This window comes from Manis javanica, chromosome 5, assembly GCF_040802235.1.
Source record: "Manis javanica isolate MJ-LG chromosome 5, MJ_LKY, whole genome shotgun sequence".
Taxonomy (NCBI): domain Eukaryota; kingdom Metazoa; phylum Chordata; class Mammalia; order Pholidota; family Manidae; genus Manis; species Manis javanica.
Window position 1 is genome coordinate 171,539,485 of NC_133160.1, and position 19,816 is coordinate 171,559,300.

Below are 19,816 nucleotides of genomic sequence, written 5' to 3' on the forward strand. Positions count from 1 at the left end.
GTCGTCGCGCTCGACTCAGTCCGCGCGCCCGTGGGGCTCCAGCTCCCGGTTCCTCCTGCGCGCGGCCTGCCGGGAGCTGTAGTGCCCGGCGGGGCGCCGCGGCCGCCTCAGGACGCAGCGGCGGGAGGAGCGCCCGGGCGCCTCGCCTGGTGGGCCCTTAGCGCAGCCGGCCGCGGGACGAGTAGGCGGCGGCGGCGGCCCTCCAGCGGGCCGCTCCCTAGGGTGGGCTTGGCGGAGGCCTGGGTCGGCCCCGGAGCCGGGCCCTGAGGACAGCTGCGCGCGCCAGGCCTGGACGGCGGGGCGGAGGGTCCGGGCCTCGACGAGGCGGTGCTCACCGCAGACGCCCGCGGCTGTCGGGCTCCCCCTCCCCCTCCCCCACTGGAGCTCCGGGCCTCGAAGGCGCGGTGTCTCCGGGCCGGCGCCGGAGCGGGTGGTGACCGTGGCAGCGGCGGCGACCGCAGCGGCAGCAAGAGGGGCGGCGACGGCGCGGCTCCCCGGGCCCTGTGTGGGGCCCGACGCGCGGGTGGCGTCGGGCGAGCGGTGCGCGGTAGAGACAGCGGCAGCTGCCCTCCGCCTCCGCCGCGGGTTAGAGGCGCCCGGGCGCGGCGGCGGCGACGGCGGGCCGTTGAGCTGGAGAACCGAGCGGCCAACAAGCTGCTGATGAAAGCGCGCCAAGGTGGGTGCCCAGGGGCGTCGGAGCCGGCCGGCGGGCGCACTCGGGAGTGGCGGGCCAGCCGGGCCCTTCCTGCACCCCGTTCCGCAGCTCGGGCCCCAGGCCCTGCGCTTGTTCGGCCGAGCCCGCTGCCCAGTCGTCCTTGCTCACCCGCAGCTTCGGGTCACCGTGTCGCTTCAGGACCAGGCGAGGAGAGACCCGCCCCGGGAGGGGCGAAGTCCGCAAGCAAGAACCTAGCCTCTGTGGTCCTTAAAGGACAAAGCAGAGCGTCCGGTAGAGCGCCTCGGGCGAGGCCCTTCCGTTAGTGTCTTACACCGTTTAGCACAGCTTCTTGGTCCCGAGGCCTTAAGGTGTGTAGAGTGAGTTTTAGCGCCACGTGGTGACAGATTAAACAAATTGGTAAGAATTCACCCTTAATGCCAATGTAGAAGCAGCAGTTGGCACAGCCCTTCTGCTCGGAGACCCCTGGGGTGGCGTCCCATGCCTGGGACCTTGTGCCTCCCTCTTGGCTCCCTCTCGCCTCTCGAGCGATCACGGAGCCGGAGGCAGAGCTACGTACCCCCAGTTCTGCACCCCTTTGGCTCTTTTGGAGTCAGGGATGGAGCAGCTGCTCGGTCTTTGTGCCTCTGGTGCCACACTGGCCAGCGCTGCATATTTGAGATAATCTGGAAGGAGTATTTTATACCAGTCTCCCAAGGCTTCACGGTTTGGTCCTGGGCGCAGATTGCCAGGTGGTTCCTCCTGGTGACATGGGATGCTGTTTAGAAGCATCGGAAAATTCATCGTGTGATTGGAATAGCGAATAGTGTTGTTTGAGAGAAATTTGGAACACAGCTATTTCAGATCTTTCGTTTTTTGTTTCCTCTTTGAGATTTCCTTCCTTCCCACTTGTGTCCTATGTGCCTTTAAGAGGAAAGATCTTGATTAGAAAGTAAATAGTTTCTCAACACCTTGGAGACCCTGAGTCAGAAAAGTTGGGTGGGAATTTCTGGAGTAGCAGTGACAGTGAGGGTACAGGAAATAGTTCTGAATTTAAGAGTTTAAATGGGAGGATCTGGATGTGAGCAGTGAACTCCTATAAAGTATATCTTACATTAAGAGTTGAAAATAGAGACCTTAGGTTTTCCCAAGTTGGAAACTCTATTTTTTTATTTGCTTTAGAAGTTTAAAGAGTATTTCCAGGGCGTGTCTCCTCGGACATACCTCTGTTCGTGGCCAGCTCCTCGTTCAGCTTCTCTGGCTTCTCTATTACAAAAGTGAGTTTTCAAATGAGTAGATGTAGCACAACAGTTCTCTGTGGGCCCTGGGAATTGCAGTGTTGGCTTAATATTAGAGAGTCAAGTCATTTCCTAGATTTATTTAAAATAAAATCAGTCTCTCTCTTTTTGGTCACAAACAGAGTATTTGTTATCACCTTTCCTCCCTTTTCAGGATGTTGGTAGATGATGTGCATTGAAAAAGTAGTTTGTGTGTCACTATGTCACGCACATTTTAAGGAAATATAAAATGATCATTTAGGGTGATTATTGATAGATATGTACTTATTGCCATTACAGGCTTTAGATTTCATGGTTACCAAAGATTAAAGGGTAACTTATTTACTATCTAAAAATCTAACTTAACTCAGTACACTATTACAAACATAATCTAAAGATTTTTTTTGTTTTTTGTACCCCCTCCATTCTTTATATATTACGTATCATATTCTGTACACTTTGTCTAACCCTTGACTGACTTTGGGGGTAGTTGATTTAAGTTTGCATTTGCTTAGTAATTAACTGGTATGCTTTCTTTACTGTGACAGCTGTTTAGCCTTAGGAACATTTCCATCTATAGCAGTCCCCCCAAAATACATTGTAGAGTTGGTTTGTGGGAGGTAAATTCTCTCAACTTTTGCTTATCTGGAAATTGTTTACTCCCTTCTTCAAATTTAAATGATAATCTTTCCAGATAGAGCATTCTTGGTGGGAGGCCCTTCTGTTTTGTTGCATTAAATATGTCATGCCACTCCCTGCTGGCTTGTAAGGTTGCTGTTGAGAAGTCTGATGATAGCCTGATGGGTTTTCCTTCATACGTGATCTTTTTTCTCTCTCTGCCTGTCTGCTTTTTTTTTGTTTTAATTTTGGTATCCTTAATGTACAATTACATGATCAACATTGTGTTTACTAGACACCCCTCATTATCAAGTCCCCACCACATACCCCATTACAGTCACTGTCCATCAGCGTAGTAAGATGCTATAGAATCACTACCTCTCTGTGTTGTACCGCCTTCCCCGTGCCCCAACCACCACCACCTTATGTGTGCTAATCATAATGCCCTCTTTTCCCCCTTATCCGTCCCTTCCCACCCATCCTCCGCAATCCCTTTCCTTTTGGTAACTGTTAGTCCATTCTTGGGTTCTGTGAGTCTGTTGCTGTTTTGTTCCTTCAGTTTTTTCTTTGTTCTTATACTCCACAGATGAGTGAAATCATTTCTTACTTGTCTTTCTCTGCCTGGCTTATTTCACTGAGCATAATCCCCTCTAGCTCCATCCATGTTGTTGCAAATGGTAGGATTTGCTTTCTTCTTATGGCTGAATAATATTCCATTGTGTATATATATGTACCACATCTTCTTTATCCATTCATCTACTGATGGACACTTAGGTGCTTCCATTTCTTGGCTATTGTAAATAGTGCTGTGATAAACATAGGGGTGCATGTGTCTTTCTCAAACTGGGCTCCTACATTCTTAGGGTAGATTCCTGGGAGTGGAATTCCTGGGTCAAATGGTATTTCTATTTTGAGTTTTTTGAATTACCTCCATACTGCTTTCCACAATGGTTGAACTAATTTACATTCCCACCAGCAGTGTAGGAGGGTTCCCCTTTCTCTACATCCTCACGAGCATTTGTTGTTGTTTGTCTTTTGGATGGTGGCCATTCTAACTGGAGTGAGGTGATATCGTTGTGGTTTTAATTTGCATTTCTCTGATAACTAGCGATGTGGAGCACCTTTTCATGTGTCTGTTGGCCATCTGAATTTCTTCTTTGGAGAACTGTCTGTTCAGATCCTCTGCCCATTTTTTAATTGGATTATTTGCTTTTTGTTTGTTGAGGTGCATGAGCTCTTTATACATTTTGGATGTCAACCCTTTATTGGATATGTCATTTATGAATATAATCTCCCATACTGTACGATGCCAGTTTGTTCTATGGATGGTGTCCTTTGCTGTACAGAAGCTTTTCAGCTTGATATAGTTCCACTTGTTCATTTTTGCTTTTGTTTGCCTAGCCTGGGGAAATATGTTCATGAAGAAGTTGCTCATGTTTATGTCCAGGAGATTTTTGCCTGTTTTTTTCTAAGAGTTTTACGGTTTCATGACTTACATTCAGGTCTTTGATCCATTTTGAGTTTCCCTTTCTGTATGGGGTTAGACAGTGATCCAGTTTCATTCTCTTGCATGTAGCTGTCCAGTTTTGCCAACACCAGCTGTTGAAGAGGCTGTCATTTCCCCATTGTATATCCATGGTTCCTTTATCATATATTAATTGACCATATATGCTTGGGTTTGTATCAGGGCTCTCTCTGTTCCACTGGTCTGTGGGTCTGTTCTTGTGCCAGTACCAAATTGTCTTGATTACTGTGGCTTTGTAGTAGAGCTTGAAGTTGGGAAACAAGACCCCCCCTGCTTTATTTTTCCTTCTCAGGATTGCTTTCACTATTCGGGGTCTTTTGTGGTTCCATATGAATTTTAGAACTATGTGTTCCAATTCCTTGATGAATGCTGTCAGTATTTTGATAGGGATTGCATTGAATCTGTAGATTGCTTTAGGCAGGATGGCCATTCTGACAATATTAATTCTTCCTACCAAGAGCACAGGATGAATTTCCATTTGTTAGTGTCCTCTTTAATTTCTCTTAAGACTATCTTGTAGTTTTCAAGGTATAGGTCTTTTACTTCCTTGGTTAGGTTTAGTCCTAAGTATTTTATTCTTTTTGATGCAACTGTGAATGGAATTGTTTTCCTGATTTCTCTCTCTGCTAGTGCATTGTTAGTGTATGGGAATGCTGCAGATTTCTGCGTATTAATTTTGTATCCTGCAGCTTTGCTGCATTCAGATATTAGATCTAGTAGTTTTGGAGTAGACTTTTAAGGGTTTTTTATGTACAATATCATGTCATCTGCAAATAGTGACACTTTGACTTCTTCTTTACCAATCTGGATGCCTTTTATTTCTTTGTGTTGTCTGATTGCCGTGGCCAGGACCTCCCTTACTATGTTGAATAAAAGTGGGGAGAGTGGGCATCCCTGCCTTGTTCCCAATCTTAGGTGAAAAGCTTTCAGCTTCTCGCTGTTAAGTATGATGTTGGCTGTGGGTTTGCCATATATGGCCCTTATTATGTTGAGGTACTTGCCCTCTTTACCCAATTTGTTGAGAGTGTTTAATCATGAATGGATGTTGAATTTGTCGAATGCTTTTTCAGCATCTATGGAGATGATCATGTGGTTTTTGTCCTTCTTTTTGTTGATGTGGTGGATGATGTTGATGGATTTTCGAATGTTGTAACATCCTTGCATCCCTGAGATGAATCCCACTTGGTCATGGTGTATGATCCTCTTGATGTATTTTTTAATGTGGTTTGGTAATATTTTGTTGAGTATTTTTGCATCTATGTTCATCAGGGATATTGGTCTGTAATTTTCTTTTTTTGTTGGTGTCTTTGCCTGGTTTTGGTATTAGAGTAATGCATTCTATTTCCCCTTTTAATTCTGGTAGTATTTGTTTCACATATGTAGGTGCTCCTTTGTTGGGTACATAGATATTTATAATGTTTATATCCTCTTGTTGGACCAACCCCTTTATCATTATGTAATGTCCTTCTTTGTCTCTTGTAACTTTCTTTGTATTGAAGTCTATTTTGTCTGATATAAGAAGCGCAACTGCTGCTTTTTTTCTCCCTATTATTTGCATGAAATATCTTTCTCCATCCCTTCACTTCCAGTGTGTGTATGTTTTTGGGTTTGAAGTGAGTCTCTTGTAGGCAGCATATAGATGGGTTTTGTTTTTTATCCATTCAGTGACTCTGTGTCTTTTGATTCATAGAATGAGTTTGGAAGTATTCCTCTTCTTCTGTTTTTTGGAAACTAAGGAGAATCGGTATTCTGTCTTCTCTAAATGTCTGATAAAATTCAGCGGTGAATCCATCTGGTCCGGGAGTTTTGTTTTTGGGTAGTTTTTTGATTACTGATTCAATTTCATTGCTGGTAATTGGTCTGTTTAGATTTTGTGTTTCTTCCTTGGTCAGTCTTGGAAGGTTGTATTTTTCTAGAACGTTGTCCATTTCTTCTAGGTTATGCAGTTTGTTAGCATATAGATTTTCGTAGTATTCTCTAATAATTCTTTGTATTTCTGTGGTTTCTGTCATTATTTTTCCTTTCTCGTTTCTGATTCTGTTTATGTGTGTAGACTGTCTTTATTTCTTAATAAGTCTGGCTGTGCTTTTATCTATTTTGTTTATTTTCTCAAAGAACCAGCTCTTGCTTTCATTAATTCTTCCAATTGTTTTATTCTTCCTGATTTTATTTATTCTGCTCTAACCTTTATTATGTCCCTTCTTCTACGACTTTGGGCCTCATTTGTTCTTCATTTTCTAGTTTCGCTAATTGTGAGTTTAGACTGTTCATGTGGGATTGTTCTTTCCTGAGGTATGCCTGTCTTGCAGTGTACTTCACACTTAGCATGGCCTTCGCTGCATCCCACAGATTTTTGTGGTGTTGAATTATTGTTGTCATTTGTCTCCATATATTGCTTGATCTCTGTTTTTATTTGGTCATTGATCCGTTGGTCATTTAGGAGCATGTTGTGAAGCCTCCATATGTTTGTGAGATTTTTTGTTTTCTTTGCATAATTTATTTCTAGTTTCATATCTTTGTGATCTGAGAAGTTGGGTAGTATAATTTCAGTCTTTTTTAATTTACTCAGGCTCTTTTTGTGGCCTAGTATATGATCTGTTCTTGAAAATGTTCCATGTGCACTTAGAAGAATGTGTACCCTGCTGCTCTTTGGTGTAGAGTTCTGTGGATGTCTGTTAGGTCCATCTGGTCTAGTATGTTGTTCAATGCCTCTGTCTCCTTCCTTATTGTTGATCTGTCCTTTGGAGTGAGTGGAGTGTTGAAGTCTCCTAGAATTAATGCAATGCATTCTATTTCCCCTTTTAATTCTGGTAGTATTTGTTTCACATATGTAGGTGCTCCTTTGTTGGGTACATAGATATTTATAATGTTTATATCCTCTTGTTGGACCAACCCCTTTATCATTATGTAATGTCCTTCTTTGTCTCTTGTAACTTTCTTTGTATTGAAGTCTATTTTGTCTGATATAAGAAGCGCAACTGCTGCTTTTTTTCTCCCTATTATTTGCATGAAATATCTTTCTCCATCCCTTCACTTCCAGTGTGTGTATGTTTTTGGGTTTGAAGTGAGTCTCTTGTAGGCAGCATATAGATGGGTTTTGTTTTTTATCCATTCAGTGACTCTGTGTCTTTTGATTGGTGCATTCAGTCCATTTACATTTAGGGTGATTATTGATAGGTATGTACTTATTGTCTTTGCAGGCTTTAGATTGGTGGTTACCAAAGGTTCAAGTGTAACTTCCTTACTATCTCAGAGTCTAACTTAAGTCATTTAATATGCTATTACCAACACAATCTAAAGGTTCTTTTTTTTTCTCCTCTTTCTTCCTCATTCATTCTTTATATATGAGGTATCATATTCCATATTCTTTGTCTATACCTTGACTGACTTTGGGGGTAATTGGTTTAATTTTGCATTTGCTTAGTAATTAATTGTTCTACTTTCTTTACTGTGGCTTTATTACCTCTGATGACAGGTATTTAGCCTTAGGAACACTTCCATCTATTGCAGTCCTGTGAAAGTACAACACTGTAGAAACGGTTTGTGGGATGTAAATTCTCTCTGCTTTTGCTTATCTGGAAATTGTTTAATCCCTCCATCAAATTTAAATGATAACCTTCCTGGGTAGAGTATTCTTGGTTCGGGGCCCTTCTGCTTCATTGCATTAAATAAATCATGCCACTCCCTTCTGGCCTGTATGGTTTCTGCTGAGAAATCTGATGATAGCCTGATGGGTTTTCCTATGTATGTGATCCTTTTTATCTCTCTGGCTTCTTTTAATAGTCTTTCCTTATCCTTGATATTTACCATTTTAATTATTATATGTCTTGATGTTGTCTTCCTTGGGTTCCTTGTTTTGGGAGATCTGTGCACCTCCATGGCCTGAGAGACTATCTCCTTCCCCAGATTGGGGAGGTTCTCAGCAATTACCTCCTCAAAGGCACTTTCTATCCCTTTTTCTATATTTCTTGTACCCCTATAATACAAATATTGTTCCATTTGGATTGGTCACACAGTTATCTCAATATTCTTCCATTCCTAGAGATCCTTTTTTCTCTCTGTGCCTCAGCTTCTTTGTGTTTCTCTTCTCTAATTTCTATTTTATTTATTGTCTCCTCTACCATATCTAATCTGCTTTTAAAATCCTTCATTGTATTCTGTAATGATTGTATCTCTGTCCTGAATTTGTTACTGAGTTCTTAAATACTTTTATATTTAAGAACTTTTATATTTAAGAACTTAAATACTTTTATATACCTCCATGAGCATGCTTTTGATTTTTATTTTGAAATCTCTTTCAGGAAGATTGGTGAGTTCAGTTTCACTTGACCCTTTTTCTGGTGTTTGTGGGATTTTGGTTTGAACCAGGTTCCTTTGACGTTTCATATTTGTAGGTGGCACCATCTCGTGCCCAGAAGCTCTACTCTCTCGAGCTGCTCATTCCATGGAGCAACGGCAGGTGTCACAGGGGAGCGGTGCTGGTGCCTGAGGGGAGGAAAGAGCTCTTTCCTGCTTCCCAGCTGCTATGCCTATCTCCACTGCCAGAGCCAGTGGGCCGATCATCCAGGTGTCAGCCTCTATGGTTTGTTTTTGTACCTGCCGTAGGCATGGGCTTCCCTTTGGCTGGCCTGACACCGGGGCAGGGCTGCTGGTTTGCATGCCAGGTGCGGACTGGCCAGGAGGAAGGCGCACCAGGCTGTATATCATGGTGGGGGTCCTTGGAGCTGCACAGGTAGCCAGTGGGATGGAGAGCCTGAAGCTCTTGAAAGTTCCCAACCTTCAGGGCAGAGTGAGCCTGGACAGTTTTGTCCACCTGTCCTTTCTGCTGATCAGTAAGCTCTGTGCAATCCTTACCCCTTTAGCAGCCCTCTCGCTGTTAGGAAGTCTCAGACTGCCCACCTTTCTTTTGTCCCAGAGCAGCCAGGTATGGATCCCTGTTTTCCACAAGTGGCTGGAATCTCTGTCTCTCCAGGTATTCCGCCTGTCTTAGCTTTCCAACCGCACTAATCACCATCATGCAATGTAGGTTTGTGCTCCCAGAGCACATCTTCTGGGCTAGGTGTTCAGCAGTCCCAGGCCTCCACTCTCTCCCCGCTCCATTTCTCTTCCTCCTGCTGGTGAGCTGGGGTGGAGGAAGGTTGGGTCCTGCCACATCACGGTTTGGTATGTTACCCTGTTCTGTGAGTTCTCTCCTTTTCTCCAGGTGTATGCAGTCAGGCCCAGCCTTCTTTCCTGTTGCTCGTTTAGGATTAGTTGTATTAACTATATTTTCCTATTATACATGGTTTTGTGAGAAGGACTCTGTCTCACCTCTCACACCACCATCTTTAATCTCCTGACTAACCCATTCCTTTTTAAACTTGCTTGTTTTATAGTAAGTTAAGAGTAAATTAACCTTTACATAGTGCTTTTGTAGCAGCCTATATGTTTTTTAAATGTAGTTTTTTTATTCCAAAGTTATATTTAATAATTTTTATTATGATTTATTTTTTAAGCCTTAATTATTTGAGTGTGATATTTTAAAAAATTCCTAACATATGGTACCTTTTAAAATGTCCTTTTTTATTGTTGGTAATTTAATTATATATGGTCAGAGGACATGGTCTTAATGATATCAGTATTTTGATATTTGTTGAAATATACTTTGCAGTCTCTTAAGAATATATGTTTTCTATTTGCTGGAAAGACCCTGTACAATTATCTATTAGGTCAAGCTTACTAATTTTATTATCTACGTAGCCTCTATTCTTAATGCCCTTTGCTTAATCTATCAATTTCTTATGATAAAGGCATGATGAAAGCTCCAATTAAGACTATGGAATTTTCAAATTTACTTTTCCTAATTTGATCAATTTTTGTTCATTTCAAGGTAGTGTTAAGTGCTTACAAATTAATAATTTCAGTATCTTGGTGGATTATTTATTATTATCACTGTTATTATTACATCTCTATCTCTACCAATCCATTTGCCTTAAATTGTATTTCCGTCTGACATGTGTTAGTATGTTTGCTTTCTTTTTACTAATCTGTGCCTTTTTTCGAGCTTTTCAGTGTATTTTTTGAATGTTTCAAGTGCCTCTTGTAGACAGCATATAGCTCTATTTTGATAGTTTATTCAGTTTAATAATCTCATTCTTGTGGTATTTCATTTTAGTCCCTATTACATTTAATGGAATTTTTTGGGTATATATTTTCCTACCTGTGTTTTTTATTTTGTTCATTTGTTTTTTCTTTTTTCTCTTGGCTTAATAGTCTTACATGATCATAATAGCTAATTTTTGAGTATTCAAATATACAAAACAGTGTTTTAAGTGTTTTTATGAAGTACTTCATTTAATCCTGATAGCCCTCTGAGAGTGTATTTTTTTTTGTTATCATTAATTTACAATTACATGAAGAACATTATGTTTACTAGGCTCTCCCCTACCCCATGTCTCCCCCACAAACCCCATTACAGTCACTGTCCATCAGCATAGTAAGATGTTGTAGAATCACTACTTATCTTCTCTGTGTTGCACAGCCCTCCCCTTTTCCCCACCCCCAACATTATACATGCTAATCATAATACCTCCTTTATTCTTCCCTGCCCTTATCCCTCCCTACCCTCCCATTCTCCCCAGTCCCTTTCCCTTTGGTAACTGTTAGTCCATTCTTGGGTTCTGTGATTCTGCTGCTGTTTTGTTCCTTCAGTTTTCCTTTTGTTCTTATACTCCACAGATGAGTGAAATCATTTGGTATTTGTCTTTCTCCGCTTGGCTTATTTCACTGAGCATAATACCCTCTAGCTCCATCCATGTTGTTGCAAATGGTAGGATTTGTTTTCTTCTTATGGCTGAATAATATTCCATTGTGTATATGTACCACCTCTTTATCCATTCATCTACTGATGGACACTTAGGTTGCTTCCATTTCTTGGCTATTGTAAATAGTGCTGCGATAAACATAGGGGTGCATCTGTCTTTTTCAAACTGGAGTGCTGCATCCTTAGGGTAAATTCCTTGGAGTGGAATTCCTGGGTCAAGTGGTATTTCTATTTTGAGCATTTTGAGGAACCTCCGTATTGCTTTCCACAATGGTTGAACTAATTTACATTCCCACCAGCAGTGTAGGAGGGTTCCCCTTTCTCCACAACCTCGCCAGCATTTGTTGTTGTTTGTCTTTTGGATGGTGGCCATCCTTACTGGTGTGAGGTAATATCTCATTGTGGTTTTAATTTGCATTTGAGAGTGTAGTTTTAACAGTTCTTTTGCAGATTACAAGCCAACAGAGGCCCAGAGAAGTTAAGTTGCCCCAGGTCATACATCTCATGAATGGTGGGGTCCAGGTAAACCCAAGCAGTGGGGCTTCAGGTCCTCTCCTCTAATCATATTATGCCTTTTCAGATGCCTTTATTGTTTGAGAAGGTATATACCTATATGATATATATGTAATATAAAGCTTCCCAAAACTATAGTTACTGCTGACTATAATAATACCAACTGAACATGAGCAAGAAAGATTGGGGAAAGCTGCAATATTGGCTAATCATACTTATTTTCAACCTAAGTGGAAATGATTTGAAGCAAAAGCAACAAGCAGCCTTGTGCTCCATCTATATATATATATTTTTTTTTAATTAAGGTATCATTGATATACACTCATACGAAGATTTCACATGATCAACATTGTGGTTACTACATTCACCCATATTATCAAGCCCCCCCACCCCATTGCACTCACTGTCTATCAGAGTAGTAAGATTCTATAGAGCTGGCTGTACTGCCTTGTCCATGACCTGCCTGTATTGTGACTGAGAATTATAGTGTCCCTTAATCCCCTTCTCCCTCCCCATCCATCCTCCCACACCCCTCCCCTTTGGTAACCACTAGTCCCTTCTAGGAGTCTGTGAGTCTGCTGCTGTTTTGTTCCTTTAGTTTTGCTTTGTTTTTATACTCCACAAATTAGTGAAGTCATTTGGTACTTGTCTTTCTCTGTCTGGTTTATTTCACTGAGCATAATACCCTCCAGCTCCATTCGTGTTGTTGCAAATGGTAGGATTTGTTTTCTTCTTATGGCTGAATAATATTCCATTGTGTATATGTACCACTTCTTCTTTATCCATTCATCTGTTGATGGACACTTAGGTTGCTTCCAGGTCTTGGCTATTGTAAATAGTGCTACAATAAACATAGGGGTGCATCTGTCTTTTTCAGCCTAGAGTGCTGCATTCTTAGGGTAAATTCCTAGGAGTGGAATTCCTGGGTAAAATGGTATTTCTATTTTTAGTTTTTTGAGGAACCTCATATTGCTTTCCACAATAGTTGAAACTGCAGAAGCATTTTCAAAATTAAATTAGTTCAAAGGAATCTTTTGTTTGCTTAAAAGATTAGAGATGAACTGTGATATCTTTGGGGAGGAGCAAATAGTACTTAGCCAGTCTCCAGTGGCCATTGTTTTCTAGGGGATTCACTCAGTCACCCGAAGGACACTAGATCCTTCACAGCTTCATTTTTCTGGTTTGTAGTTATTTTTAATAATTGTTTACCTCATAGAAATGGTAGGTAGTTGAGGTTGTGTATGAAGAGCTTTTCAGTTTTTCATTTTGCCTTGTCCATCCATCATTATGAATATCATAGTAACATAAAAACAGAAAAGAGAAATTGTAATCATAATGGTTCTGTTAGTTCATATTTCAAATATAACACATGAGTGAATTTAGGGAGTAGACTTAAATTTTTATTATTCTTAGAAATTTCAACAGCATATGAGATCAAATTTTCTAGAAAGGATTATAAATATTTCTTTTTCCCTGTATTTCTTATCAGTTAGACAGTTGGAGTAATTTGTATAATAGCAAAATTATTTTTCTGACAATGAAAGGGTTAACTCATTCTCACATAATGGTGTTACCATCATTGTATTACTAATTTGATCTGTAGCAGCCAGGCTGTTAGCAATCAGTTTGTTTTGGCTTTCTTATAATGTATTTTTTATTTTGTATATTTATTATGTTTATTATGGCTCTAATCTTCTAATCTTTTTTTGCTTCCTCAGTGAACCAAATATTGGTTTTAGTGATTTAATCCTAGTTTGTAGGGCAACAATTGTCTGTACAACCAACACTCTAAAATAATATTCTTGTGCCACATCTTATGTTATGACCAAAATTAGGTAATAGTTAGCTTGAAGCAAAAATGGTGACAGTGAACATAATTTTGGCTTTATTCTGAGATACAGAAAAACACTGGAATAAGTCTGAAGACTTTGTACTACATATGCAAAAGTTATGGCTGTGAAGACTAGTTTAGTGTTCAGGTCTCCCGTACATATATGATAAATTGCTATGCAAATTAATTGCAAGCTACAAATTAGTAGTTGCATTACACTTTATGCTTTGATATGTTCTACCTCAAAACAGAATACTTTGTACAGGTCTTCAAATCTTTTTAGCACTTACTAGCCAGCTATTGGACAGCTTTCTTTCCCGTAGGACTGTTGGGGACTCACTGAGCCATTTATATGCCTCTCTGAGGTTGTTTTGCGTAAGGCATGGGTATAGTAGGTACTTAAGAAATGTTTGATGAATTAATGAATGAATAAGAATGCAGAGCTGGGCACTCTGGGTATGCCTGGATCAGAAGTGGAATTAGCCCAAAATGCAAGGACAAGAAACTTGGAAGGAAGAAGAAAGGATGAACACAGCACTGTATTTGTTTTCTAGGGCTGCAGTAGCAATGTACCATGAACTAAGTGGCTTAAGCCACATAACTTACTCTCTCCCATTTCTGGAGGCCAGAAATCCAAGATCACATGATGGTAGGGCAGGTTCCTTCAGAGGCTGCAAGGGAAAGTCTATTCCTGGCATCTCCTTCAGCTTCTGGGACTTTGCAGGCAGGCACTGGTTTTGCTGGGTTTGTGAATGTCTCGCCTTGATCTCTTTTCTTCATCTGGATGCGGCATGCTCCCTGGTGCACGTCTATGCATCCAGATGTCCCTTTTTCATAAAGACACTTGTCATGTTGGATTAGGGCCTACCTGAATGATCTCATTTTAACTTGATTGCCTATTTAAAGACCCTTTCTTCGAATAAGGTCACATTCTAGGGGTTAGAGTGTTAACTGGAGGGTTGGGATTCTAACATGTCTTTTTGGGGAGGTACAAATTCAGTCCATACCAGGTACCTTTAAAACAGGTGGAGGCAGCCCATAGAGGGGAACTTTCACAGCTTTGGGCCTTCAAATGCTATGGCCCCACTTCACTGTCCACTTTTTGGGAGGCAGTGTGCAGCCCTAGTAGATTTTACGTCTTGTTTCCATACTTAGATTTTAAGATCTGTGGGTGGGCCTCCTTTAAATAGCCTGGGCCATGCCAACCACTGTTGATATTGGCTGTGGCCCAGTGATTAAATGTGGGTGCTCTCCCACTTCTTGTCTGGTTTCCTGCCTGTCTTGACAGGGTATAAACAGCGCCACCCAGCCTGTCTTGTATGAAAATTGGAGCTCGGCTTTTCTGGAATGTGTCTGGGGAGACTTTTGGAACCGAGGACAGCTGAATGAAGGCAGGATGGCTGCTAGGCTCCACAGCGTGTGTGCCCCAAACCGCCGCTATGGATGGAATCTGATTCCCTATGTGATGTTTGGAGGTGGGGCCTTTGGAAGGTGATTAGGGCTGGATTTCTAAGGTCATAAGGATGGGGCCTTATGGAATTACTGCCTTCATAAGAGGAGGGAGAGACTTGTGTTCTCTCTCTAAGTGCGTGCACTGAGGAGGGTCATGTAAGGGCATAATGAGAAGACAGCTGTCTACATACCAGGAGGAGGGCCCTCGCCAGTCACTGAATCTGCTGGGACAATCCCCAGCCTCCAGAACTCTGAGAAATAAGTGTTTTTTGCTTAAGCTAGTCAATGATACTTTGTTACAGCAGCTGGAACTAAGACACCTGTGAAGAGGACTCCTCTCACCCTTATCCTGTGACACTTCTCACACTGAGTCACGGGACCTTCTCTGGAGGAAGGGTTCTTACCCAGGTGGTATGTGAGAGGTGTGTGCGTGGGCTCCCGTGTCTAGTGGTAGGTTTCTTTTTTGACCAACTAAGTTCTAAACTTTAAAGGAAGAGAATCTGTTTTCTTTTTGACTCTTAAAGCTTATGATACGTGTGAAAAGTAACTCTCCAGTGGTTTCTATCAAGAGAATTACACCCATAAAAATGCTATGTTTTAAGCAGGTATGGTAAATTATAGTCATTTTAGAGAACAACTGAATAGTATCCACTTAAACAGAAAAATCACATATCCAAGACTCCAGAACTCTACTTCTAGGCCTGTGCCCTGCAGAAATGGTGGCAAAAGAGATATTAATAAGAATAATTGTGGTAACATTATTTTTAATGGTGGAAACTAGAAAGATTAAATGCCCATCAATAGGAAACGGATAGACTGTTTATAAGTAGATTCCTATATAGTAATTCATTCATTCTCATTCAACAAATATTTTTTGAGTTCCTTTTTTGTGCCAGGTGCACATCTGGCTTGCAGGGATATAGCTGTATGTAACACAGACAAAACTCCTTCAAGGATTTTATAATCTAGTGGGGAGTCAGGTCCTCAGCAAGACATGTTAAGTAGATTGTATGGTAGATAGTGTTAAGTGCTGAGAAGAAATAAAGCAGGAAAGGGAGATACTAAGGGTTAGGCATAGGGAGGACATGAAAGTTTAGGTTGGATGGTCAAGAATAAAGACCTGAGGAAGTGAGGGATCTGACTTCACTGAGGAAGAGCTTTCTGGGACATGGAATAAGATTGGGTAATGTCATAAGGCTGGGAGTGGGAAACGAGAGCAGGGAGCCTGACTGGGACAGAGTAAATAATCTGTGCCAAAATGAAGCAAGTTGTGTGAAAAAAAAATCAAATTGTAGTGTGACATATATAATAACACACCATTCCTGTTAACCTCTAGAATAGGGGTTCTTAATCTAAGTAAAATAACATACATATAGTTGTAAGGAAGTCCAAACATTTAGTGAAGACCTAATACCCATCCTCCTTAAAGTTTTCCAAAGAGTACAAGAAGAGGGAATACTTCCAAATTCATTCTATGAAGGCAGCATTACTCTAATACCAAAACCAGACAGACACCACAGAAAAAGAAAATTACAGACCAATGTCCCTGATGAACATAGATGCAAAATACTGAGCAAAATATTAGCAAACTGAATTAAAAAAAAACATAAAAAAGATCGTCCATCGTGATCAAATAGGATTTATTCCAGGGATGCAATGATGGTACAACATTTGAAAATCCATCAACATCATCCACCACATCAACAAAAAAAAGGACACAAACCACATGATCATCACCATATATGCTGAAAAAGTATTTGACAAAATTCAACATCCATTCATGATAAAAACTCAACAAAACAGGTATAGAGGGCAAGCACCTCAACATAATAAAGGCCATATATGACAAACCCACAGCCAACATCGTATTTAACAGCAAGAAGCTGAAAGCTTTTCCTCTAAGATTGGGAACAAGACAAGGATGCCCACTCTCCCCACTTTTACTCAACATAGTATTGGAGGTCCTAGCCACGGCAATCAGACAACACAAAGAAATAAAAGGCATCCAGGTGGGCAAGGAAGAAGTCAAACTGTCCCTGTTTGTAGATGACATAATTTGTATATAGAAAACCCTAAAAAATCCCCTCCAAAACTCCTAGATCTAATATCTGAATTCAGCAAAGTTGCGGGATACAAAATTAATACACAGAAATCTGTTACATTCCTATACACTAACGATGAACTAGCAGAAAGAGAAATCAGGAAAACAATTCCATTCACAATTGCATCAAAAAGAATAAAATACTTAGGAATAAACCTAACCAAGGAAGTGGAAGACGTATACTCTGACAACAACAAGACACTTCCCCCATGCTCATGGATAGGAAGAATTAATATTGTCAAAATGGCCATCCTGCCTATAGCAATCTATAGATTCAATGCAATTCCTATCAAAATACCTACAGCATTCTTAAACGAACTAGAGCAAATCGTTAAAAAATTCATATGGAACCACAAAATACCTGGAATAGCCAAAGCAATCCTCAGAAGGAAGAATAAAGCTGGGGGGATAATGCTCCCCAACTTCAAGCTCTACTACAAAGCCACAGTAATCAAGACAATGTGGTACTGGCACAGAACAGACCCATAGACCAATGGAACAGACTAGAGAGCCCTGGTATAAACCCAACCATATATGGTCAATTCATATTTGATAAAGGAGACATGAACATACAATGGGGGAATGACAGCCTCTTCAACAGCTGGTGTTGGCAAAACTGGACAACTACATGCAAGAGAATGAAACTGGATTATTGTCTAACCCCATGTATAAAAGTAAATTCAAAATGGATCAGAGACCTGAATGTAAGTCATGAAACCTGTTGTCTTAGAAGACAACAGGCAAAAATCTCCTGAATATAAGCATGAGCAACTTCTTCCTGAATGCATCTCCTCAAGCAAGGGAAACAGAAGCAAAAATGAACTCATGGGGCTGCATCCAGCTAAAATAATCTGTGCCAAAATGAAGTGTTCTTGATGGCAAAGAACACCATCAACAGAACAAAAATGCATCCTAAAGTATGGAAGAATATATTTGTAAATGACATATCTGACAAGGGGTCCACATCCAAAATACATAAAGAACTTACACGCTTCAACACCCAAAAAGCAAATAACTTGATTAACAAATGGGCAGAGGATATGAAGAGACAGTTCTCCAAAGAGGAAATCCGGATGTCCAACAGGCACATGAAAAGATGCTCCACATCGCTAATCATCAGGGAAATGCAAATTAAAACCACAATGAGATATCACCTGACACCAGTAAGGATGGCCAGCATCGAAAAGACTAAAAATAACAAATGTTGGCAAGGTTGCGGAGAAAGGGGAACCCTCCTACACCGCTGGTGGGAATGTAAGCTAGTTCAGCCATTGTGGAAAGCAACATGGAGGTTCCTCAAAAAACTAAAAATAGAAATACCATTTGACCTGGGAATCCCACTCCTTGGAATGTACCCAAAGAATACAACTTCTCAGATTCAAAAAGACATACGCACCCCTGTGTTTATCACAGCACTTTTTACGATAGCCAAGATATGGAAGCAACCTAAGTGTCCATCTGTAGATGCATGGATAAAGAAGATGTGGTACATATACACAATGGAATATTATTCAGCCATAAGAAGAAAACAAATCCTACCATTTGCAACAACATGGATGGAGCTGGAGGACATTATGCTCAGTGAAATAAGCCAGGTGGAGAAAGACAAATACCAAATGATTTCACTCATCTGTGGAGTATAAGAACAAAGAAAAACTGAAGGAACAAAACAGCATCAGAATCACAGAACCCAAGAATGGACTAACAGTTACCAAAGGGAAAGGGACTGGGGGGGGTGGGAAGGGAGGGAGAAGGGCGGGAAAAAGAAAGGGGGCATTACGATTAGCATGTATAATGTATGGGGGTGTACAGGGTGGGCTCTAGTGATTTTACAGCATCTTACTATGCTGATGGACAGTGACTGAAGGGGTATGTGGGGGGACTTGGTGAAGGGGGGAGCCTAGTAAACATAATGTTCTTCATGTAATTGTAGATTAATGATACCAAAAAAAAAAAAAAAAACTGAAGGAACAAAATAGCAGCAGACTCAGAGACTCCAAGAAAGAACTAGTGGTTACCATAGGGGAGGGGTGGGGGAGGGTGGGTGTGGAGGGTGGGAGAAGGGGATTGAGGGGTATTATGTTTAGTACACATGGTGTGGGGGATCACGGGGAAAACAGTGTAGCACAGAGAAGGCAAATAGTGAATCTGTGGCATCTTAGTACACTAATGGACCGTGACTGCATTGGGGTATACATGGGGACTTGATAATATGGACAAATGTAGTAATAGTAATCACAATGTTTTTTCATGTGAAACCTTTATAAGAATGTATATCAATAATATCTTAATTTAAAAAAACGGTGTCATTTATACCCAACCTTTTGAAGGTTTCACATGAGCAACATTGTGGTTACTACATTCACCCATATTATCAAGTCACCCCCCACACACACCCTATTGCAGTCACTGTCCATCAGGGTAGTAAGATGCTGTAGAGTCACTACTTGTCTTTGTGCTGTACTGCCTTTCCTGTGACCCCCCCATATTATGTGTGCTAATCCTTAATCCCCTCCTCCCACCCTCCCTCACGTCTTGTACTTTGCTTTTCAGTGTGTAACAGAGATCACTCTCCAACACTAAATTGGGGTCTTCCCTAATCCTTTGGCTGCCTGCAGATGAGCTGACCCGATGTGCCCAGCCTCACTAGGAAGGCAGGCTGTAGCTGCTATCTGCTGTTTCAGTTAGTGGTGCAACACAGCGTTGGGTCCATGACATTTTGGGTCTTTCTAGTGCTCCGTTGGGATGGTCCCTGGAAGTGGGAGTGTAGCCTAAGGAGAGGTTGCCAAGTCCCTCTCGAGGGTGCCCTGCTGGTTTGACCTGTGCATGAGGGCACCTGTTTCCCCACCTCAGACTGTGACCCTAAACTTTGAGTTTTTTCATTTTGTCAGTAGTTTTACTTGTGACTTCTCGGTTTTAAAAAATCACTCTTGAAAAGAAAAAGAAGGATACTTGAGATTTTGCAGTTCCAGAACTCTACTGAACAGAACGCATAGGCACATTGTTGAGGGCAGTTCTCTAATGAGACAGAGATGCCAGGAAGTG

At 41.3% G+C, this 19,816-nt stretch overlaps 1 protein-coding gene across 1 annotated transcript in view; it reads left to right on the forward strand.

Annotated features, from left to right (window-relative positions):
• Positions 1-19,816, forward strand: part of GRK4 (G protein-coupled receptor kinase 4) — a 28,287-nt gene that overhangs the window by 245 nt on the left and 8,226 nt on the right. Inside the window, exons 2-3 of the mRNA XM_073238084.1 lie at positions 20-181; positions 269-676. Coding sequence (XP_073094185.1) covers positions 20-181; positions 269-676 — 570 coding nt within the window. The remainder of the gene's footprint in view (positions 1-19; positions 182-268; positions 677-19,816) is intronic.